The sequence below is a fragment of the Schistocerca gregaria genome, chromosome 7 (assembly GCF_023897955.1).
Source record: "Schistocerca gregaria isolate iqSchGreg1 chromosome 7, iqSchGreg1.2, whole genome shotgun sequence".
Classification (NCBI taxonomy): Eukaryota; Metazoa; Arthropoda; class Insecta; order Orthoptera; family Acrididae; genus Schistocerca; species Schistocerca gregaria.
In genome coordinates, this window is record NC_064926.1 from 223,065,826 (window position 1) to 223,092,333 (window position 26,508).

General features: G+C 38.4%; 1 protein-coding gene across 1 annotated transcript in view; it reads left to right on the forward strand.

The window, feature by feature from the left end:
• Nucleotides 1-26,508, forward strand: part of LOC126281447 (sodium channel protein para) — a 1,486,858-nt gene that overhangs the window by 1,335,455 nt on the left and 124,895 nt on the right. Inside the window, exon 35 of the mRNA XM_049980418.1 lies at nt 12,020-12,161. Coding sequence (XP_049836375.1) covers nt 12,020-12,161 — 142 coding nt within the window. The remainder of the gene's footprint in view (nt 1-12,019; nt 12,162-26,508) is intronic.

Below are 26,508 nucleotides of genomic sequence, written 5' to 3' on the forward strand. Positions count from 1 at the left end.
ATGAGAGTCATCCAATTTTATGGTTACCCCTTTGTAGTTCAGTTATGCTAGAAGTTGCTCTGAAATGTGAAGGTGTTCCTCCCATGACTTGATAGTAATAAGAATATTGTCTACATTTGAAACAATCTTATTCTTTAATTCTTCCCCTTTTGTTAACCCAAGACTTGTATGAAAATGCTTACAGACAGTTTTAGTCCAATTTTAAGAGTTTAAAATGATGGCATTTTCTGTCAAAGAGAGAGGCTGTATACAGCATTTTCTGTCAAAGAGAAAGTCTGTATACTTCTGTGATTGAGTGCACTTTGCCAATAACTTGTGGTCAAATCCCACTTGAAAGATTGCCAAAATATCATCTGTAGGTAACAATTAACTTCTTTCCTTGATTAAAATTTTGTTAACGTGTCAAGCATCTAACAGAAGACCTATACTCCCAATCAGCTTTTTACCACTACAATGGTATTATTACAGGTATAACAGCTGGCGGAAGGATCAATTATTCCCCATCATAACATCTTCTTTTTCCTCGCCGGCTTCATGGACATTGCTGTAGGATATGGCCAGGTGAAAAATGGTCATGATCTTTGAATGATAAATTGCATTCAAAATTCCTTATAGTCCCTGATTTGTTCGGAAACACAAGTTGGTCTCTTAGTAGAACTTATATTAAAGCCTTACAGTACTCTTCCTCCTACTGTTCTGATTCCTAACCCTTCACATGTATATTCCTCAACCATTACCATTACATAGCTAGCACCTTCTAGCTCAACTTTTTTAAACAGCACTACTACTCCCATCTTCACTTGCTCCAAACCTTCCATGTACCACATTTGTTTGTTTAAACCAAGGTCCATTTCACCACTTGTCATCCCTGTGAACCTAACACTAAATTCATTATCACCTGTCTTATTCTTCAAGGCCTCTATGCAGAAAAAATCATATTTATTTGGCAATTTGATAATCAGTCCACACAAAGTAATAATGGTATTGCTAAGTTCCTTGTTAATCAGAAAATTGTGAACCATTTCTTGTCTGTTCATACTTACGTTGCCTAAGAGCTCTCTAGCTGCTAGTTCTCCCTTACTTGAAGTAGCAACCCAATACAAATGCCCCAGCTGTTGGTAATACATTCATATCACCCTTATCCTTTCAACACTCAAAGAAGGGTGCACTCACAAGACTCGTTTCATTACTTGAGTGCAGAATTGCTTTTTCTAAAGTTTCATTGTTTGGTTGGTCTTCATTATTGTTCAGTAGTCCTTCTGAAAGTATCATCTAGGGCCTCTGTATTGTAGAATATAGTTTATTTGTCTCATAACGTACAGTTACAAATCAAAGGTTTTTGTACTGGAGTCACGTTAAATTATTTAAAAAGGTTATAATAATTAACATGTTTAAGAAGGGATTTCTTAATTTTTAAACATGAACAATTTAAGAAGAACATATCACATGATCATTTTGCAGCTTGCAATACAATTTGTACAATATATTAACACTTTATTATACAATACATAATCTTTATCTTTTCTTTTCAAATTGCCAAACTGTCCTGCATGAATTCTTTAATTGTATGATAACATTTTTCCACAACTATATTACATAACACTCTTTTTAGTGAGTCTAACTCCATTTTTAACAGATTTGTGTTATTTAATTTATTGTAAATTTTTAATCCTGTGTACAATTGGGTTTGAGCGTAAAGTTTTAAATTATGAGAGGGAAGTTTGAAACTGTGTCTGTGCCGAGTACTGTATCTGTGGTTGAAATGAAAATTCGCAAGTGAATTTTGATTTTTATATATGAAAATAAAATTTTATAGATGAGCAGATAAGGCATGGGTAGCATTTTTACTTTTTTAAATAATGGGCAACATGATGTTCTTTTTAGCACTAAAAACATGTTTCTTATGATTCTCTTTTGAAGTGTAAGTAATCTCGGGTTGTTTGTAGAGTTTCCCCAGAAAATTATTCTGTATCAAATTACAGTTTCGAAGTAGCTGTGGTAGGCTATATTCCTGTTGTCCTTAAGGGTGGAACCAGATAAGACATCCATGAATTCCCCATGGCCCAGTATTTCTAAACTTAGACGACTTTGTGCATCTTCAGCCCAGATATAGTTCTTCGAAGATGCTTCAGATTCCTCAAAAGTCTGGTAGTTGTCTTGAGGCACAAAACTCCATTGTGCAGAATCTCCTCTTAAATATCTTACCACAAATATTATCTTATCCATCCTGCAATGATTTTAGAAATATTACGGGAGGTAAATCACCAGTCAGATTGTAAGTCATAAAGTTATGTAACTTCAACACGGCTACCTCAACCAAACCACCTTGTCCATCATAATCCCATTCAAGCCATGACCCATAAGACCCTCCACCCTTTGGTTCACACATTGCATAGTTTGACCTATAGATTATGTTAATGACGACTCACCCATTTCCATGGCTGCCACTGTTTTCATAGGTTTAACTTGTACCTATTAACATAGGTTTCTGCACTATATCAAAGCTCCCAAGCATGACTCCCACACTTCTCATGCGCTACTGCTTCTGACAGCTTCATAAGCTCAGATTTAATTTTATTTAAACCAACATTTAAGGTTTCAGTTACTTCTTCGTGGTTTCTACATGCCATTTCCTAAGAATTTGTAAATGCGGCAATATTAGACTTAACTGCACCAATAATTTTCATCACTTAAATTATGTATCTCCTCAGAGATACCCTTTTTAAACCTTAAACAATTTTTGTGACATGTGTTCAGTACCTCTTGTTAGGTCTTTTCAGCCACATGCTGGATTGAATTAAGGACTATCTTGAATTCAGTCTTCAGCCACCGAGTTTGTATTTGTAAATTGTCTTTTATTTTGTCCCTTAACCCCTTACTTCTGGTATTAAATATAAATTCTGTTTTACTACTGCTTTCTTTAAGTATGTTCACCATCACACTGAGCTAATCTGGCAGTTCCTTGTTACCCGAGTCATCACCCTTTCCATCAGTTTCCCCCTCTTTCGATTTTGTAGAAATGGTTTCACATATATCAATGTCTGTGGCACTCCCCACAGTTATGCTGCCTGTATCAAAACTACTGGTTTCACCATGAATACCAGTGAAGTCCCATTTACAATGATCTCTCTCTCCCTCGTGTTGATTGTACACTATTAATGGATACATCAAAAAAAGTTTTGCATAACCCAGAATACCTGAAGACAGACGTTGACTGTGGATATTGTATCACAGACATAGTCCCTTTGACTGTCCAGAGATGTCATGAAACCCACCCCAAGATGTAAAGAACCATGCATGAGCAACGCGTATTACACTACTTGCCATTAAAATTGCTACACCAAGAAGAAATGCAGATGATAAACAGGTGTTCATTGGACAAATATATTATACTAGAACTGACATGTGATTACATTTTCACGCAATTTGGTTGCATAGATCATGAGAAATCAGTACCCAGAACAACCACCTCTCGCCGTGATAACGGCCTTGATACGCCTGGGCATTGAGTCAAACAGAGCTTGGATGGCGTGTACAGGTACAGCTGTCCATGCAGCTTCAACACGATACCACTGTTCATCAAGAGTAGTGACTGGCGTATTGTAATGAGCCAGTTGCTAGATCACTATTGACCAGATGTTTTCAATTGGTGAGAGATCTGGAGAATGTGCTGGCCAGGGCAGCAGTCGAACATTTTCTGTATCCAGAAAGGCCCGTACAAGACCTGCAATATGCAGTTGTGCACTATCCTGCTGAAATGTACGGTTTTGTAAGGACTGAATGAAGGGTAGAGCCACGGATTGTAACACATCTGAAATGTAACGCCCACTGTTCAAAGTACTGTCAATGCGAACAAGAGGTGACCGAGACGTGTAACCAATGGAACCCCATGCCATCACGCCGGGTGATACGCCAGTATGGCGATGACGATTACATGCTACCAATGTGCGTTCACCACGATGTCATCATGATGCTGTAAACGGAACCTGGATTCATCCACAAAAATGACGTTTTGCCATTCGTGCACTCAGCTTCATCGTTGAGTACACCATCGCAAGGCGCTCCTGTCTGTGTTGCAGCGTCAAGGGTAACCACAGCCATGGTATCCAAGCTGATAGTCCATGCTGCTGCAAATGTCGTCGAACTGTTCGTGCAGATGTTTGTTGTCTTGCATGCCTGTCATCTCGACTGCTAGTGATACAAGGCTGTTGGGATCCAGCACAGCATTCGGTATTATTGTCCTGAACCCACTGATTTCATATTCTGCTAATAGTCATTGTATCTCAACCAACGCGAGCAGCAGTGTCGCGATACAATAAATCGCAATCACGATTGGCTACAATGCGGCCTTTATATAAGACGGAAACGTGATGGTATGCATTTCTCCTCCATACACAAGGCATCACAATGTTTCATCAGGCAACGCAGGTTCACTGCTGTTTTTGTATGAGAAATTGGTTGGAAGCTTTCCTCATGTCAGCATGTTGTAGGTGTCGTCACCGGTGCCAACCTTGTGTGAATTCTCTGAAAAGCTAATCATTTACATATCACAGCATCTTCTTCCAGTCGGTTAAATTTCGCGGCTGTAGCACGTCATTTCATGGTGTAGCAATTTTAATGGCCAGTAGTGGAGATACACGGGGTCTGACAGCCAATCAGTTCTAATCATTCCACCAGGAAGAAGGTACATGGCTCATGTTGTCTGTAGTTCAACCATACCTAGACCATCAATACTGTGGTTCAATTGTGTCCACATTATTACTTTCTGCCAGGAAGGGCTCTTAACAAGGGGATTGAACCAAAGTGATGTTGTTCGGACATGGAGGAGATACAGAGAAACAGGAACTGTTAATGACATGCCTCACTCAGACCGTCCAAGGGCTACTACTGCAATGGATGATTGCTACCTGCGGATTATGGCTCAGAGGAACCCCAGCAAGAACACCATCATGTTGAATAATGCTTTTTGTGCTGCCACAGGATGTCTTGTTATGACTCAAAACAGTGCACAATAGGTTCCATGATGCACAACTTCACTCCCAACATCCATGGCAAGGTCCTTCTTTGCAGCCATGACACCATGCAGCACCATACACATGGTACCAGCAACATGCCGAATGGACCACTCAGGATTGGCATCATTTTCTCTTCACCAATGAGTGTTGCGTATGCCTTCAACCAGACAATCGTTGGAGATGTGTTTGGAGGCAACCTGGTCAGACTGCACACCTTAGACACACTGTCCAGTGAGTGCAGCAAGGTAGAGGTTCCCTGCTGTTTTGAGACGGCATTATGTGGGGCTGACGTACGCTGCTGCTGGTCATGGAAGGCGCCGTAAAGGCTGTACGATACGTGAATGCCATCCTCCAACCGATAGTTCAGCCATATCGACAGTGTATTGGCGAGGCATTCATCTTCATGGATGGCAATTTATGTCCCCATCGTGCACGTCTTGTGAATGACTTCTTTCAGGATAACTACATCGCTCGAGTAGAGTGGCCAGCATCTTCTCCAGACATGAACCCGATCGAACATGCCTGGGAAGGATTGAAAAGGGCTGTTTATGGACAACATTACCCATCAGTGACTCTGAGGGATCTATGCCAAATCACCACTGAGGAGTAGAACAATCTGGACCAACAGCACCTTTATGAAATTGTGGGTAGTAAGCCACGATGAATACAGGCATGCATCAATGCAGGAGGATGTGCTGCTGGGTATTAGAGGTACCAGGGGGTACAGCAATCTGGACCACCACCTCTGAATTTCTCACTTTATGGTGGTACAACAGGCATTGTGTGGTTTACATGAGCAATAAAAAGGGCGAAAATGATGTTTATGTTGATCTCTATTCCAATTTTCTGTATAGGTTCCTGAACTCCCGGGAAATTGAGGTGATGCAATTTTTTTTTAATTTATTTATATATATTTTTTAATGTGTGTAGAATGTCTGTAGAACTTACCTCAAATAAAAGGTGTCCAGGAAGTAAGGACGAATTTGAATTTTGCACCATTTTGTCATATGATGGTTGGCAGCTGTGGCTTTTTTCATTTTTGTTATCTGTGATTCTTCCTATTTGTAGCTTGATAGCTTTTGTATGGTGAGCAGTGTTATTTGATGTTTATTTTCATCATGGACCAGATGACAACTGAGCAACATATCCACGTCATAAAAATATCACAGCAAACATTTGTAAATTGTCCAACTGTATCATCAGTTCAGAAGCTTATCCAGAAGGTTGAGACCATGGCTGTGTTTCAGGCATTAAGAAAATGGGATGACCACATTCTGTTCAAACATAAGAAAATATTGCTCTTGTGCATGATTATGTGGCCGTAAGCACCATAAAATCTGTTCATCAATGAGCTCAAAAAATATTCCTCAAAAATTATCACTTTGCATGGCAATCAGGAGAGGGCTGCCAGATCATGGGATCTTACACCTTGCGGCTTCTTTTTGTCGGGATTTGTTAAATCCACACTGTACGTGAACAGACCACAAACAGTACACCAATAGAAGAATGAAATTAAAAAGAGTTATTAACAGCATCCCACCAGATGTTTGTGAATATGTCATCGAGAACTTCACTGAAAGCATTGCTTGTTGCCATGTTGCCTTAGGTGGTTGTATGGAGGACATAATATTTCATGCATAAGTGAGAGAAGTTACTTAAGTGTTTGTACAAAAAACAACATTGTCAGCCAATTTTGTATGTTCTATAGCACTTTAATATTCGTCCCTACTTCCCAGACACCCTCTAAAATTGACTGAAAGAGTGGGCCACCTGAAGCTGAGTCATTGGTCAATAGCTTGTGATTGTAGCTAAAGAACCCATGCCACATAAACAGCAGTTGCAGCCATTCATGATTGTAGTCAAAGAACTCATGCTACATAAACAGCATTGCAGCCATGACTCCTTGGTTGCTGCACTGTTCTACATGATGATGGGCATTACACTCCACTAGCTGCTGCTGACTGCTACATGCCTATGTCATTGGCATTGCTGCCAATGGTTGCCATACTGAGCTGCGACACAACCACTCACAGCTGACAATTGTTATGCTCGCCAGCAACTAGATCTGTTAAGTCAGAAAGCAGTCCCTCATACTAATCTGATAGATATGGGGCTGGACTGATCGAGCAAACTGCCAAGACACAGAGCGAGCAGTGTTGCTGTAGGCTGTTCAGTAGACCCATTTGTCATAACACAAGAGCTGTGCCCACATGCTGCCGTTGAAATTGCTTCCTGTGCACAGATTATTGGTATCGTACTAGCTGGCTCTGGATTGCCAATTGCAGCAACAGATGCCCCAGGGTTCTGTAGAACTTTGCCCTGTGCTGAGTTGAGTACTGCAAACTGTACCGCCTGTAACGAACTAGGTTCACCATGCTGCCACTGACAACCTATTTCTTCTCCAACTCTCACTCAAATTAATTAAGAGCCAGCATGATCCTGGGTGTATTACCAGTGTGGCGATTTGCCTACCAGGAGGTCTTTAATTGTACTTGATGATAGTTCTAAAGCCCACCTTTGCACTTGTCTGAACCTGGATGCACTGAAGTTCTGAGATCAACCCAGGTGCAGATGTCTGCAGAAGGGATCTAAATTAAATACCAAAAGTTACATGCGTCTTTTAATTGTGCCTGTCTGCAACTAGATATGTTTTCTGTATGGTAAGTAGCAATCTGCCTTTTCTACATTGTTGATATTCCTACCTGGATTTTCCATTGTGTAATTTTCAACTATCACTTTTTTATATTGCTTGACCCTGAATTAAATAATTTGTTTGAGTCAAACTGCTTTAAATAACCACAATAAAGGGCACACACTGTGATCATCACCAAACTACAAATCAGTGGGGCACAAATACTTTCATGAATTCTCTACATATTCTGAAATCATGATATACGTTCGGTGCACAATATCATTCCCGATTCAAGTTTGAGTTTTATTAATAAAGTATAACATAAGACATGGCCCTGCTCATAGATTGCCATGTATACAGTTCAGTCAAGAACAACTGAACATGTAACATTATTAGAATACATTTCATTTTCTTCAGTCAAGGCAGCAGAGTACTCTTTGGCTGTTCACCTTGCTATTGTGGCACGCACTGTAAAGGGCATGCTAGCCCACTAGCAAACAGCATCTACAAGTAAAAGACTTCTGCAGCACCAAAATCACCACCATTAACATAACCTTTAATTAGATTAAACCTGTGTGCCAGACAGAGACTCAAACATGGGACCTTTGCCTTTCACAGGCAAGTGCTCTGCCATCTGAACTACCCAAGCACGTAGCTCAGATTGTAGAGCACTTGCCCGTGAAAGGCAAAGGTCCCGAATTCGATTCTTTGTCTGGCACACAGTTTTAATCTTCCAGGAAGTTTCATATCTGCGCACACTTCACTGCAGGGAGAAAATATTTCTGGATATCTTACATTCCCCTCATATGTACACCATTTGACCTCCCAGCAGCATTGGTTGTAAAAATTTGGGTAATCTGGCCACATATGTGGGAATTAAAACAATTATTGAGGGGTGTAGTAGGCAATACACATATTAACTAAAGTAATCTTATTGTACTTAACAATATTAGAGAAGGAAAGTTGCTACTCACCATATAGCGGAGATGCTGAGTCACAATAGGCAATCTTCTTGTTGTATCTTTTCGTTGTGCTTATCGCGACTTAGCATCTCCGCTATATGGTGAGTAGCAACTTTCCTTCTCTAATATTGTTACATTCCATCCTGGATTTTCCATTGTTCGACTTATTGTGCTTATTTTGTTATGACAAGAAGAGTATATTGCATTTAAAAAATATACTATATGACTAAACTGTCCCAATATCTATTTTTAGTGAAAATCTACAACATATAATCTTACATTGCCCCAATCTTCCACAGCATGAGATTCATACAAACTGACTGGATAAATAATGTGTACATGTTTTACAACAACATAGCTAACTTGCTTGGTTTCGCACTTGCCTTTACATAAAAATGTAAGAATCCATTATGACAAATTAATTATAAGTATTATATTAAAAACAAAGATTCCAAGACTTACCAAGCGGGAAAGCGCCGGTAGATAGGCACAATAAATAAAACACACACACAGAATTTCTAGCTTTCGCAACCGGCGGTTGCTTCTTCAGGAAAGAGGGAAGAAGAGGGAAAGACGAAAGGATAAGGGTTTTAAGGGAGAGGGTAAGGAGTCATTCCAATCCCGGGAGCAGAAAGACTTCCCTTAGGGGGAAAAAAGGACAGGTGTACACTCGCACACATACACATATCCATCCGCACTCCTTACCCTCTCCCTTAAAACCCTTATCCTTTCGTCTTTCCCTCTCCTTCCCTCTTTCCTGAAGAAGCAACCGCCGGTTGCGAAAGCTAGAAATTCTGTGTGTGTGTTTGTGTGTTTTATTTATTGTGCCTATCTACCGGCACTTTCCCACTTGGTAAGTCTTGGAATCTTTGTTTTTAATATATTTTTCCCATGTGGAAGTTTCTTTCTATTTTATTTACATCATCATTAATTATAAGTATTGATACATTTGTAAAGGTACAACACAAAATTACATATCCACAAAAACTTTAGTGTAACAGTAAGTTTTACAATAGCAATAAAAGTGTTTAATACTCTTTTTTCTTATAATTTTTTTTATGCAAGATTTGTGAAGTATTGACTTTGAAAAATTACTTTTTATGTATGCAAACTGCTGTTAAGGCACTTAATTGCTTTGATTACCACCATGTACAGATGCTTCAGTACAAAATTTCCATTATTTTGTGCAACTATCTGTCTGTGAACCATGTTAAAGATTATCATCAACTGAACTACTTATGATTTCAACAGTTGGTAACGATGTTACACAGTGTTTTTCTAGAACTTTCAGTTTATTAATCTTGCAAAGCTGTCTTACATGAGTGAATTATTATCTGTCTGGGTTAGAAGTTATTGCTTCAACACAATGGGAATGATAACTCTCTTACAGTTGAAATAGTGTAACTGATTTGTTATTTATAGGATGTACAATTACTAAAATAGAATTAGATAATGAATAATAAGTGTGAAAGGAATAAACACAGACTTAAAAACTCAAGGTAGGAATATCAACAATGTAGGAAAATATAGATCGCGTCATAGCGTAAAGATGACACGTTAAGTAGCAATCTATCTCTTCCTACATTGTTGATAAAATGTATTGAGTAATTCACTGTATTAAATCTAAGGTTGTTACACAGAAACATACATTGGGCAATGTACGTCCCGATATCTCACACTCTTTGTCAATGTCTTCTACCATCTTTTCACTGCTCTTCATAAGATATTCAGTTGTTACCAACTTTTATTCAGCTGATAATAGGAAATCTGGGATTGAGTATCAACAATATGAATTAGGACAGAAGACTGTTGGATGTTATTAAGGTAAGTTCTTTGTCAGATCTATAAATACACACAAACACACACACTTGTATGTGCACGTTTAACTCAGAGACATGACAACTTTCATCTCCAGGTATATGCGTTCAGGTCTTACCAGTCAGAGACCAGAGACAACTATAGCTATGTGTGTTGCATGAGGTGTACATGATATGTATGACTGACTCTCTCTCTCTGTCTCTCTCTCTCTCTCTCTCTCTCTCTCTCTCTCTCTCTCTCTCTCTGTGTGTGTGTGTGTGTGTGTGTGTGTGTGTGTGTGTGTGTGTGTGTGTGTATTTCTAGATCTGATGAAGAACTTTGTCCAATTGCTTAATAATATCCAGTGACTCTTCTATTTGGTAAACAGCAATCTATACTAATTCATACTGTTGTTATTCCATGTTGACTCCTCCAGTGTCAGTTGGCAATGAGTTAATAGCAACTGAATGCCTTATGAATGGCAGTGGAAAGATAGCAGCAGGGTTTGAGAAGGGTTATGAGATATCTGGAAGTAATAAATATGGTATAGGTCTGAATGAAACAGTCTTCCATGCTTTATACAGAAAAATAAATCTAGCAGGAGGAATTATAGAGTTTTTCCACTTTCTCACACCTCACACACTTCTATCCAAATGGTTATGAAATGATTCCCAACCCTCATTCCATTTTTGATGTACACTGTAGGTCATCTTGAAGTTTTCCAATATAATTTTCTACAGTACCTCAGTCATATGTCACAAAATACAAAGAGGATCAACTTTCACTCTTTGATTTTCTTCTTCACCTTTTTGTAGCTTTCATTTTCTGCTCGTTGTTCTCGTATTTAAAGTTACTATTTGTAAGTTATTTTTCTTATTTACTTGGCTTGCCTGATATAATGTGCACACGGAGATACTCTGGAATTAGTGTTATCCGAGCAATCCATGCTGGTATGGTCGATTTTAGTGCATTAGGGCTAGAGATAACCTCATGTATCTTTATTAAGTGATTCTCTGTTGCCACCTGTATTCTAATCCCAAGCAAAGACCACAATCTAGAATTTGTTAAGGAAAATTGGTTCAAATGGCTCTGAGAACTATGGGACTTAACTTCTAAGGTCGCCAGTCCCCTAGAACTTAGAACTACTTAAACCTAACTAACCTCAGGACATCATACACATCCATGCCTGAGGTAGGATTCGAACCTGCGACCGTAGCGGTCACGCGGTTCCAGACTGTAGTGCCTAGAACCGCTTGGCCACCCCGGCCTGCTTAAGGAAAATTCACTGCAAATAACTTCTAATGACATGTAACAATATTAGGGAAAAGATTCATTGCTACTCACTGTAAAGATTAGAGCTAGAGCTGAAACATTCCTGGAACATTGATGTTAACCTTTCCACCAAAGTCCTCATCCCCACAGAAATTATTTAGTGTAAGTAGCAATCTTTCCTTTTCCTAATATTTTTGACATTCCAGTCTGGAGTTTCCATTATCTAATGACATTCCTACACTTATATAGAATTATTTTTCTAGATGTGCAGTTAGTCAACTGCACAATGGAAATTGTATATCTCACAGCTCCATTTTAATGTAATTGCATTTCTTTTACAGGTGGACAAGCAGCCAATCCGAGAAACCAACATTTATATGTACCTGTATTTTGTATTCTTCATTATCTTTGGATCATTTTTCACTCTTAATCTGTTCATTGGAGTGATTATTGACAACTTCAATGAACAGAAGAAAAAGATAAGTATATTTGGTGATACAAGTTTGATTTATGTGGATGTATTCAATTCATTTAATATTTCACCACATGTATATAACTTACTCTACATTTGAATCTGTACCGCATAAGTCTCTGGTATGTATGTTAGGAATACTTTTGATTCCAACATATAATTCTGTTCATAAATACAGGGTGGTGCACGAAATGTGTTACCAATTGTTTCTTTCACAATTTACAACACACATTAGATATCCTGCTGGGACCTCTACGGCAGTACCAGCAGAGCTCGGAAAAAAAAAAAAAAAAAAAAAGAGTTACGAAATGACGTGTAATTCACGATACGGCCAGGAGACTAGTAAGCAGCAATGGCTGACAATGGAAGACTGACGACACAGCAATGATCGGCAATTGTGTTACTTTTTCATGAAACGAAAAGCCTTGTTGTGACTCAGAGGCACTTTCGACAACAGTTTAACACACAATGGGTCCCTTGCAAGAAGACCATCCACAGGTTGCACGATAAATGTGTACAGGAAGGAACAGTATTGGAAGCGAAGTGACCTCGGCCTAAGCCTGTTTGTTCGGCGGAGAATATTGAAGCAGTACGAGATGCTATACAGAGAAGTCCGGGGAAATTGTGTGGAAAGGCAGCAGTGCAACTGGGAATATTGAGACACTCCGTTCAATGCATTCTTAAAAGTGACCTCCATATGTACCCATACAAGATGACCTATGCACAGAAGCTCACTGAAGAACACAAGCAGCAGAGACTACTGTTTGCACAGTGGTCGGAGGATAGGAAAGAGACTCTCAACAACATTTAGTTTTCAGACGAGGCACATTTTCATTTAGAGACGGTGTGGTTAACAAACAAAATGTATGCTTTTGAGCCACTGAAAATCTACTAGTGCTTCATGAATGACAACATATTGGACCTTTTTTAAAAAAGAAAAAAAAAAGAAAAGAACGAAACTGTGAACAGCGAGCATTATTTGAGCACGCTTCGCAATAGCCTCATTCCACAGCTTCTTGCTACTGCCTTGCCCTTCAACAAGCAGTGGTTCATATGCAAGATGGAGCAAGGCCACGTACTGCAAACACTGTGTTGGAGTTTTTACACGAGCATTTCGACATGCAGATCATTTCTCTCAGGTTTCCAGGTCACTTCAATGATGGACAAAATTGGCCCCCCAATAGTCCTGACCTCAATCCATGTGACTTTTCTTCTTTGGGGGTATGTAAAGGAAAAAAAATTTCCAAAACATCCACGTGATTTAATGGAGCTCAGAGGACTTATTCTTCAAGCTTGCAGTGAAATTACGGAAGACATGTGCCATAGGGTAATCCCTAACTTCAGTGTTTGTTTGAAGGAAGTTAGGAAACGAAATGGTGGACATAATGAGCATGTGCTGAGTTAGAACAAATCTCCATGGATGGGTCTTCATGTAGTATATGTTCCTTTCAGATTGTATATTCAGAAACAAAATGGTAACACATTTCATGTGCCACCCTGTAGAATGTGGAAATTAATGAACTCTTATATTCACAGTCTAAATGCAACAGAACATTTCTAAACTTCTCACTGAAAACCAGTCCTTTAAATTTCATAGTTGCAGTATTGTAATTTATTTCATCATTTCCGTATCATTTTTATAGTTGCCAGATGTTTTAGGTAGAAACAGTTATTAGTAAATGCTTTTTCTTGTTCCTAGTCTTCTTTTTGCTCTTGTTTTTATTCACACTATCCCAATATCATTCCATGGATCTGACACTTACTTTCATGAGTAACTAGCTGTCACCTGTGGGTATGCTCGCATGTTAGTAAAGTGGAATGAAATGTGTGTATGGCTTTATTGGCCAGCAATCGAACTGGGGACCCCACGACCGAAGGTCAAAAATGCTAACCACAAGACCACAATAGCTGTATACATTTAATTGCATAAAATAGGAGTACATTAGTACATCAGTGCCACTTCACTATAATCCTGAAATAGTAGTGACTTTCTTCAAAGTAGAGCATTTTTTCTTTACTAAGTAAGATACTAGCTTAAATGTTTGGGACGAAATTAAAATAAATAAAATGACGTTAAACCACAATTTTGAAGAGAATCATTGATTTAGCATGAGCTGTTACCGTAATGTAGTTCATATAGTATTACCCTGGGAGATGAGAGGGGAGCTTGACTCAGACTGAATCTGTACACTGGCTTAACATGTGGACTGAAAGCATCAATATGAGACACTAACTCACAGGCCATAAACTTGGGAGCGTGTGTGAGCTATTAACCAACATCATAATAAACCGTTATCTAGAAGTTAGAGTTCAGCACACATGTAACACTGCCAGCTTATATAATGTCTGCACATGAAATGGCACTAGATTCTAAAATACATTTAAGTGTCAGTCACAAGCCTGCATGCCGTCCGGCACTCATAAGCATTATTTCAAGCAATCTCAACAGCAACTCTGATTCACAACCAATACAGTCAAACAAGGAATAATGAGATGCATTTGATGAAGAATGAACATTAGGTTTAAAATACACTGAAATGATGATTAAAAAATTCAGTGTTGTTGTGCTCTTCAGGACAAAGATTGGTTTGACAAAGCCAGCACTCCACATTATTCCCTCCTGTGCAAGTTTTTTTTTTTTTTTTTTTCCCTCTCTCTCTCTCTCTCTCTCTCTGCAGAGCTAGTGGAACCTACATCTCTTTCAATCTGCTTCCTGCTGTCAGGTATTAGTCCCTGTCTACAATTTTTGCCACCCACACTTCCATCGATTACCAAATTGATTATTCCTCTATGAATCATGACATGCCCAATCAAATGATCGTTCATTTACTTAAGTTGTGCCATAAGCCCTTTTTCTCTAACTCAGTTCAATAACTCTTGATTTGTTTCCTTTTGCTCCCTGTATTTTATACCTGCCCCTTCAGAATTTCAAGGTAACATTGTCAAAAGCTATCCCTAAATCTACACAGATTTGTCTTTCTTCAATTGTGTCTTCTAAAATACCTTGTAGGGTGAGTACTGCCTTGCATCCTCCTACATTTCTCCCCCAGGATCACCTACCAGTCTTTCCATTGTGAATAATTTGTGTCAGTATATTGCAACCATGACTTAGTAAACTGACTTTCTGTAATGGTCACACCTGTCAGCATCTGCCTTCTTTGGAAATGTAATTATTAATTCTTCTGGAGGTCCAGGGTAATTTAACATATTTCTTACAATTTTTCCTCTACTTTCTTTTTTTACTGTTATATTTCAGCTCTCCATCACAGTTAAATTTTCATCTCATTTAACGATAACCATAATTTCTTTCCACTTATAATACAAGGGGCAATCAAAAAATTTCCACTTGAGGACATTTCTGCAGTGTGTATGCAATGTCCCATGACTCCAAGGTACATATATAAGCACCGACATGTAGGAAGCAGATTAGTGTGGAATTTGTGTCTTTTTGACATGTCTGCAGTAAATATGGAAATGTGAACTGTGGTGATATTATTAACAAATGTGTCCAAACAGAACCAACATGGTATTATACTTTTCTTCGCTGCCAGAGGACAAACACTAGACATCCACCATAGAATGAAGAATGCATAGGGGGCAGCATGTCTGTCAAAAACCACCATTGTGGAAAGGTGCACCAAGTTACATGGCAGCTGGTGTTGTACACAATACAGCTGTCAATCTATGAGGCCACCCTCATCCATTGTGGACAACACCACTCAATTACCAACTCTGTAGAAGACAAGGTACTGGCAGAAGTAAAGCTGTGAGGATGGGGTGCAAGTCGTGCTTGGGTAGCTCAGATGGTAAAGCACTTGCCCGTGAAAGGCAAAGGTCCTGAGTTCAAATCTTGGTCCGGCACACAGTTTTAATCTGCCAGGAAGTTTCATATCAGCACACTTTCCGCTCCAGAGTGAAAATCTCATTCTGGAAACATCCCCCAGGCCGTGGCTAAGCCATGTCTTCCCAATATCCTTTCTTTCAGGAGTGCTAGTTCTGCTTGTTTTGCAGGAGAACTTCTGTGAAGTTTGGAAGGTAGGAGACAAGGTACTGGCTGAAGTAAATCTGTAAGGACAGTGTGAAGTAAATCTGTGAGGACAGTGTATGAGTCGTGCTATGGTAGCTCAGATGGTAGAGCACTTGCCCGTGAAAAGCGAAGGTACCAAATTTGAGTCTTGGTCTAGCAGACAGTTTAAATCTGCCAGGAAATTTCATATTAGCACACACACTGCTGCAGAGTGAAAATCTCATTCCGGATAATGTGTCTTACTTCTTTAGGAAAACTTTAGCAATTTGATGCTGTCAGGATACTAGTAGCCTGTATTTGTGTTAAGAGAGGAGAGATTCCTTAGAAGTGTTCTTTTAATTCACCATGAGTGTCTTTACATGATGGGTGGTGAACTCTTTTGTAAAGATTATTCTCATTTAAGGTGTTGCCTTCATGTAGTAGTTATTTGGACTCCCTGGGTTTCACTTCTTGTACTTATATGTAGCTGTTAGTGGAGAAAAATTTGATTCCTTTAGTTCACAATGTTGTCCTTAAGGGATATATGCAGTGTGAAGACCAGATTGTACACCTACTGTGTAAGGTACGAGTGCCAAATAAGTATAAAAAACATTAATTGAGATTAAATGGGTCTTTCAGATTCATTTCAATTTTCTGTAGGAGTGGCTGAATTTTTACCAGATGTTGACCTTGCTGTATTAATTAATTGTCACTGAAGTCCAGCATATGCAACAGAAGTTGATGTCTTGATATCATTAATTATTAAAGCATGCTCATATGAGCTATCAAATGAAAGTTGTGACAGGATTGAGGACTTCTTGGTAGGGAGAATGCAGCATATTATCTTGAGTGAAGAGTCATCAGCATGTGTACACGTAACTTCAATTGGGCCACAAGGAAGTGTGTTGGGACCCTTGCTGTCCATTCTGTATATCACTGGCCTGGCAGATAATATCAATAATAACCATGGCCTTTTAGTAGTTGATGAAGTACTGTATGAGAAAAAGCTGCAGTCAGACATTTATGAGATTTCCAAGTGCCGAAAATATTAACAACTTGCTTTACATGTTCATAAATGAAAAAAATGTGTACTTAAAAAACACAGAAAGTAGTATCCTAAGGCAGTGATATCAATGAGTTAGTTGGACTGAGTCAACTCATACAAATACCTGAGTGTATTTATTTGTAGGAATATAAAATGGTTTGATTGCATGGGCTTATTATATATAGAGAAGGTGCCAGACTTCAATTCATACAGAAGCATACTGGCAAAAATGTAATCATTGTACAAACGAGAGTTTATGAAGATGGCAGTGAGTGTACTGGTGTGTGATTTAACTACTAAAAAGAATTACAGTAATTCAGTCAAAAATATACCGTGTGACCAGTGCAAGAGAGAATTCACATCATTTAGTGAATATATTTTAATTTTGCAATATGTGATTGACAGTATAAAAAGAGAGAACAAAAGTGTGTAATATGAAAACATGCAGCTGAGTTTGGAACAAAACGTACTAGACCTGCCACAAGACAGAGAAGATAAATTGTCAGAATGGAAGCAAGTAAGCAATAAACACAGAATATTGGACGTAAAAATGTCACCTACAACAAGTGGTGCAAAGTTTGTGAGTGTAAACGAATTTGGTGTCCTTATGTGTAGTAGCAGCATACCATTGTGCGGCTCAGAACTTGAGGTTGATTCATGTGTTAAAGTAACTAGAAAAAAATTATTTTCGATAAGCTGAAATGTAAGTTTTCAACAACAACAACATGTGCAAGTTCTGGTAACAATAAGCATTCTGATCAGAAAAAAATCCAGAAAGTACTTTTAGGTTGCAATGCAAAAAACGTAAAAAATGAGTATGTAATATTCATCGGTGGCACAAAAAAATTGGCCTGAAATGAAGGTTATGATATAATACAAACATTAAAAGAGATATTGTCAGCACTTCATTTATACAATATTTTGGTTATGAACATCCCCAAGAGATATAACTTAATCCCACAGTCCTGTGTAAACGAAGCCCTCTAACAAACAGACTTTAAATTAGCAAAGACTTTTCAGCAGTAGTGTTGCAAACATAAGCAATTTTAGTGGAGAGTTGTTTACTGTCCATGGAATGTGCCTAAACAGATCAGGAAAAGAAGTATTGGGTGCCCTTCTAAACACATCAATTTCAGAAGAGCTCCACTCTATGAAAGGGACTGCATATAGACAGACCACATAAAATGAATGGTTTCCAATCAATGGTCAAGGAAGCACCCCTGAACTCAGAATTCTTTTTTATATAAAACATTATAACTAGCACTGATAAGCATCATCAGGCAGTCTTATACCAGAATATTAGAGGCTTGTGTAATAAACTAAATGAACTCTCAGTCAGCATGCAGGATAATGGAAGTGTAGACCACGCCCATGTACTGTGCTTCACTGTTCAGTAACGGAAAGATTTGTAATACCTGAATACAATCTTAAATCTTTATACTGCAGAAAACAAAGAAAAGGAGGTCGTGTTGCTATTTTCATAAAGAACTGTGTTAACTATAAAACAACTGATGTCCACAATTTTTGCTTAGAGAAACATTTTGAAGTATGTGCCATTGAGTATTCTGAAAGTGATTCTACCCTCTTAATTGTAGCAATATATTGGTCACCCTCAGACAATCTGGACAAAGCTGTTGACTCACTTTTACATGATGTATTTAATTCTAATAGATGTCCTAGTACCTGTAGATTTTAGTATCAACTTCCTAACACATGGTAGTGGGTAGTCAGATCCAGAGAATTTGATGTACACCTAAAACCTTATCCCAATGGTCAATTTCCCACCAGAGTAACTTCTAATTCAAGCACCCTGATTGACAACATATTTGCTGACCAAGGGAATCTGGGCAGTATCACCATTAGTAAAACAATTATTGGCCTCTCTGATCATGATGGTCATAGACTTACCATTCATAATATGATTACTTAGCAGAACAAAACTGAGCTCCAGTGGAAGGTAGTAAGTTCTGTAAATGATGAAACAATTAAGGCCTTTAAGTCATGCCTCCAAAATGTAAATTGGAATCACATTTATTGTGAAACAGATATCAATTCCAAATATAATTTGTTTAGCAATGAAATTGCATAATTATTTGAAGTTTTCTTCCCAGAGAAGGTTTACAAGAATCAACCCAAAGAAATCACAAAATAATTCATGGACCACAAAGGGGATAAGGATATCCTCCAAATACTAGTGTGAATCACAACAGAAAAACATTCAGGAAATCTTGCGCGAGCAAATCATTATAAAAAATTACTGTAAAATATTAAGTAAAATAATTAAGCATTTAAAAAGTTCATATTGTAACACCAAAATCACCCACTCCTGAGCCGGCCGATGTGGCCAAGAGGTTATAGGCACTTCAAGCCTGGAACCGCACAATTGCTACGGTCGCACGTCCGAATCCTGCCTCAGGCATGGATGTGTGTGATGTCCTTATGTTAGTTAGGTTTAATTGGTTCTAAATTCTAGGGGACTGACGAGCTCAGATCTTAAGCCCCATAGTGCTCAGAGCCATTTGAACCATTTTGAACCACCCAATCCTGAAATAAAATCAAAACAATCTGGGACATAATCAGAAGTGAGACAGATGCCAACAGTGCTAATAAACCTTTTTTAAACATAGATAATAAACATATAAGCAATCAAGAGATAGTTGCAAAAACCTTCAGTGACCACTTCATATATGCTGCTGCACAAATAGGTTGCAAAGGCTTTTTAGAAAGTGCAGTGGACATAACTGAAATACAAATTTCCCCACCCAGTAAGTGAAATAAGTGTATCCTCCATAGCTAGAAACAAGGTAGAGAAAATCATTGCATCATTAAAAAGCAGAGGATCATCAGGTGTAGATAATATTTGCAATAAACTACTAAAATCCTGCTCTGATCGACTGTCCAAATTTTTAGCCCCAACATTTAATGCCTCTATGTGTCTTCCCAGATGAAATGAAGTTTGCTATAGTGAAGCCACTCCACAAAAAGGGAGACACAACACATGTCACTAACTATCATACCATCCCTCTTATGAACATATTTGCAAAATTCCTTGAAAGGTTGCTTAATCCAAGAATTGTGAGACACATCATTGTTCTAACATTAGTGATAAAACAGTTTGTTGTCCTCTACTGAAGCGGTATTTTCATTCACAAACGACATATTGGAATCTCTTAAAAAAAAAAAAAAAAAAAAAAAAAAAAAAAAAAAAAAAAAAAGGGGAGCAAGTTGGAATCGCTTGTGATCTCTCTAAGGTTTTAGCCTTTGTGGAAGATAAAATAAAAGCATAGAATTTGGGTATATGTATTTACTACATGCCTTAAAGTATCTAAGCAAAATGTATATAAATAATTAAAATAAAACTGCTTTCAAAACACTTTTACAACTGATCGCAGAGAACTGTCACATAGTCGTCACAATCAAGCCCAGATCCCAAAGCAGTGTGATTAATATAATATACTATTGCTTCCTATGTAGCAAGATTACAATAATTACAGCATGCACATAGGCATTAAGCAATCATTTTCCCTCTCCTCTTATATGACTGTAATCAAAAGAAATGTTAATGGGTGATATAACAGAAGGTACGCTCTTCAGTGCTCGTCTTGGTGGTTTGCAATGTATGGATGTAAATTTAGGTTACTGAATGTCGATTTATTTGTAGCTGAGTTAGGTTTGTTGACCAATATACTTGGAAAGAATCAAGTTGTGCCAGACTGCTGCATATCATCAAGCCAAAGAATATGTTTATCTCCTCTGTATTACTTGTTGTCTGTTATGACAAAGGTGCACACTGGTTGCTGTGACCCATAAGCTATACACTGTACATTGAAATGCTTATAAACATTAGCCAAACTGGGCTGTAGCTCATGTTGATGCTTGTAAGCATCAGCTGCAGTGAATGTGTTATTCATCACTGGTTTGGTACACAGGCCAGCCTAGACACTGTTTTTAGCAGTTAGCCACATCTGTTAAGGAAAATGTCAGACTGAGTCATATTCCTTCCCAGAAATGTTATACTAATCCACAGCAGATGATGTATGCTAGTCTTGACCATCACACTGTGGTGGACATCTGTTTATCTCTGTGCTAACACGATTCTAGGTATTCTTATCCAGAAAGATCAGAAATGTAAGCTCACCGGACAAAAAATTTTTCAGCCCAGTGTGCACACACAGATCTGACGTGCTCAACTGCACATGCCCTGCCTTTATGTGTGCATAAGGCACTAGCCAGGAGAAAGAAAACTGGTGTTAAACGAATTGGAGTGTGGAATGTCAGATCCCTTAATCGGGCAGCTAGGTTAGAAAATATAAAAAGGGAAATGGATAGGTTAAAGATAGATATAGTGGGAGTGCTGAAGTTCGGTGTCAGGAGGAACAAGATTTCTGGTCAGGTGAATACAGGGTTATAAAAACAAAATCAAATAGGGGTAATGCAGGAGTAGTTTAATTGTGAATTAAATAATAGGAGCATGGGTCAGCTACAATGAACAGCATAGTGAACGCGTTGTTGTAGCCAAGATAGACACAAAGCCCGCACATACCACAGTAGTACAAGTTTATATGCCAACTAGTTCTACAGGTGATGAAGATATTGAAGAAATGTATGATGAGATAAAAGAAATTATTCAGATAGTGAAGGGAGACAAAAATTTAATAGTCATGAGGGACTGGAATTCAATAGTAGGAAAAGGAAGGGAAGGAAATGTAGTAGGTGAATATGGAATGGGGATAAGGAATGACAGAGGCAGCTGCCTGGTAAAATTTTGCACAGAGCTGAACTTGATCATAGCTAACACTTGGTTTAAGAATCATGAAAGAAGGTTGTATACATGGAAGAGGTCTGGAGACACTGGAAGGTTTCAGATAGATTATATAATGGTAAGACAGAGATTTAGGAACCAGGATTTCCAGGCACTCTGACTGCAACCTATTGGTTATGAACTGTAGAGTAAAACTGAAGAAACTGCAAACAGGTGGGTATTTAAGAAGATGGGACCTGGATAAACTGAAAGAACCAGGGGTTGTAGAGAATTTCAGAGAGTGCATTAGGGAACGACTGACAGGAACAGGGGAAAGAAATACGGTAGAAGAAGAATGGGTAGCTTCGAGAGACAAAATAGTGAAAGCAGCAGAGGATCAACGAGGTAAAAAGGTGAGGGCTAGTAGAAATCCTTGGGGAACGGAAGAGATACTGAATTTAATTGATGAAAGGAGAATATATAAAAATGCAGTAGATGAAGTAGGCAAAAAGTAGTACAAATGTCTCAAAAATGAGATCGATAGGAAGTGCAAAATGGTTAAGCAGGGATGGCTAGAGGACAAATGTAAGGATGTAGATGCATATATCACTAGGGCTAAGATAGATACTGCCTACAGGAAAACTAAAGAGACCTTTGGAGAAAAGAGAACCGGTTGTATGAATATCAATAGCTCCGATGGAAAACCAGTTCTAAGCAAAGAAGGGAAAGCAGAAAGGTGGAAGGAGTATATAGAAGGACTATACAAGGGCGATGTACTTGAGGACAATGTTATGGAAATGGAAGAGGACGTTAATGAAGATGAAATGGGAGATGTGACACTGTGTGAAGAATTTGACAGAGCACTGAAAGACCTAAGTCGAAACAAGGCCCCGGGAGTAGACAACATTCCATTAGAACTACTGATAGCCTTGGGAGAGCCAGCTATGACAAAACTGGTGAGCAAGATGTATGAGACAGGAGCCTCAGACTTCAAGAAGAATATAATAATTCCAATCCCAAAGAAAGCAGGTGTTGCTAGGTGTGAAAATGACCAAACTATCAGTTTAATAAGTCAAGGCTGTAAAATACTTACACAGATTGTTTACAGACAAATGGAAAAACTGGTAGAAGCTGACTTTGGGGAAGATTAGTTTGGATTCCATAGAAATATTGGAACACGTGAGGCAATGCTGACCCTATGACTTACCCTAGAAGATAAGTTAAGGAAAGACAAACCTATGTTTCTAGCATTTGAAGACTTAGAGAAAGCTTTTGACAATGTTGACTGGAATACTCTCTTTCAAATTCTGAAGGTGGCAGGGGTCAAATACAGGGAGTGAAAGCCTATTTACAATTTGTACAAGAACCAGATGGCAGTTATAAGAATCGAGGGGCATGAAAGGGAAGCAGTGGTTGGGAAGGGAGGGAGACAGGGTTGTAGCCTATCCCTGATGTTATTCAATATGTATATTGAGCAAGCAGTAAAGGAAAGAAAAGAAAAATTTGGAGTAGGAATTAAAATCCATGGAGAAGAAATAAAAACTTTGAGGTTTGCCAATGACATTGTCTTTCTGTCAGAGATAGCAAAGGACCTGGAAGAGCAGTGTCTTGAAAGGCAGATATAAGATGAACATCAACAAAAGCAAAACGAGGATAATGGAATGTGGTCTAATTAAATGAGGTAATGCTATGGGAATTAGATTAGGAAATGAGACACTTAAAGTAGTAGATGAGTTCTGCTGTTTGGGGAGCAAAGTAAGTGATGATTGTAAAAGTACAGGACATAAAATGTAGACTAGCAATGGCAAGAAAAGTGTTTCTGAAGAAGAGAATTTTGTTACCATTGAGTATAGATTCAAATGTCAAGAAACCTTTCCTAAAAGTATTTTTATGTATGTGAAACATACACTTCTTTTTCAGTTATCTGAATAAAAATACCCATCACATACCAAATATCCACGAGGTTTTTTTTGTTGATTTTTTTTTTTTGGGGGGGGGGGGGGGTGGGGGTATGTCTTACGTTAATCACATTTCAATCGGATTAGAAAAGGGGGGAAAAAATCAGGAAATTTACCCTTGGTCGTAGTGGGGTCTTGTCACTCAGATGTACAGGACAGTGAAAGGCACAAAAATGCAATGGGAAATCCATAATGGAATAATGACAATATTACGAAAAGGATAGTTGCTATTCACCATATAGCAGAGGTGTTGAGTCATAGAGAGGCACATCTAAAAGACTGTCAAACAAAGCTTTCGGCCAAACAGTCCTTCATCAGAATTGGACAACATACACATGCACACTCATACAAACACAACTCATGTGTAGTTAGGGGGATTGGTACAACATAGTGAGCCCTACCTGGTCCTTGTCCACCTTAAACAGGATGCCTACATCTACCATTGACAAGCCACTTGCAGTCAAGTGGACGAGTAATGACAAATTCTCTGCTTTGCGCAGAGGTGACAATATCCACAGGAGAGGATAGTACTTGAGGTAGAGCTGGTGTCAAGGTACATGACTCTCAGGAGCTCTTCCAGCACATTGATTTGCAGCACCTGCCAGTTGTTTGACAGTATTCAGGGTGATTTCCAGCTGCTTATGAACATCAACCAACTCGTCCGTGTTTGAGAACAGCATTCACAGTGGGGCAGCATTCTGACTGGTGCAGTGTATTATAAGGCAGTGAACAAATAACTTTGAATTAAGCCTGTAGATTATCCTTTAATCTGTTGAGCTAAAAAGATGCTGATTCCCTATTAGACTTGGAGCAAGTACACAAAACGAGATTTCTATTACTGCAATACAAAAACATGTGGTAAAAGCTACTAGTTTCCTAAAATGTTTTCAGGTTACTTATAGTTGTTAGCAAACGCAAAAACAGTGTTAATTTACAATAAATGCAGCTAATGTATAGGACAATGCAGATAATGTATAGGAGTACTCCTCTTTAAGGGAAAACTAGATGCAACACAATATGTTGGTTAGAAATCTGCTACAATAACTAAATCACAAATCCCAATTTGCTAAAAATTGCTCATAGATTATGCAAAGGACAATGGTAGCTTGCAAAAATTCTCAAAAATACACAATTTTTTTCCGCTGATGTAGCATGAATTTCAGGTGTAATATATGCTTCGGCAGAACTGTGAGCCACAAATACTGATTTGCTGTGAAATAAATTACGTATCTAAAACACTCACACTGGTAACTTACAAAAATATAGTTTTGTAAGTGCCCAAAAATTCTCAAAATAACCGTTTCTCACATAATTGTGCAACTGATTTAGAGTTTGGTTGTTTTGAATGAGGATACACCTGATGTTCTCAAAAATTTTAAAAGAGCACAATTAAGTTTAAGCCTGCAATTGATGATAACAATATGTGTTTATCACGGCACCCTTGAATGTTCAAAAATAAACAAAATGTCACAATACAAAAAGTTATTGATGCAATAAATGACAAATTACACAGATACGACACGAACAGTAAAATACGCAAATTTAGAACATTAATTGGCTCACGATCCTGTACATGTGGACTCACAAAAAGAAAAATTTCTGTGTCAGCTTTTATGTATAAATAAATGCACTTAATCTATGAAATTTTCTCTTAGTTGATTCTGTGCACACTTCTGTACTGGTGTGCTGAAGAAGAACATTGCAGAATGAATTTATCTCAATCAAAATTGCTAAAATTTGTAGCAGCAACAAAACATGTCTTCTGCCTGTGGCAGCTAACAGTGCCAAATGCAAAATGTCTATGTCAGCATAAGGAAGTAGCAGTCAGTGAGACATTTATGTTTCAAGTGGACATTGTATGTATCTGACTACATGTTGTGCTCGATTTTTTGGTGTTTCATGGTGGACTGGTCAGTGTGCCTAAGGTAGTGGTATCCATGAAACACGATGTCAGAATTGTAGTCAAAAAAAGAGCCTTACTGAGAGGGACCACAGATGTGTGTCACGGCTTGTAAATCAAAACCACTTCCAAACCTCACAGGAACTGTTGCAGGCAGCAAATGAAAGTCTATCACGACCTGTTAGTGAGAGGAGTCGACTTGATAGAGGCTATAGCCCACACACGCACATAAAGCTGCACATGATCAGTGGGGTAGAAATCATCCAACATTCACAGTATCTGATTGGTGAAATGTAATGTGGTCTGACGAATCACTTTTTTGCATATATTTACATGATGCATGTCGCTGAGTGCATCAAAGACCAAATTAAGCACTTCATTCTGAATGCGTGCAAGGTCTGGACCCACTGACTGAAGTGACCACTAACATGAACTCCTAATGTAAGCTGGGTGGATGAAAAAGACATGTACACAATGTGATCAAAAGTACCCGGACACCCCCAAAAACATATGTTTTTCATATTAGACTCATTATGCTGCCACTCACTGCCAGATACTCCATGTCACCAACCTCAGTAGTCATTATAAATCATGAGAGAGCAGAATGAGGCGCTCTGCAGAACTCACAGACTTCGAACATGGTCAGCTGATTGGGTGTGACTTGTGTCATACGTCTGTATGCAAGATTTCCACACTCCTAAACATCCT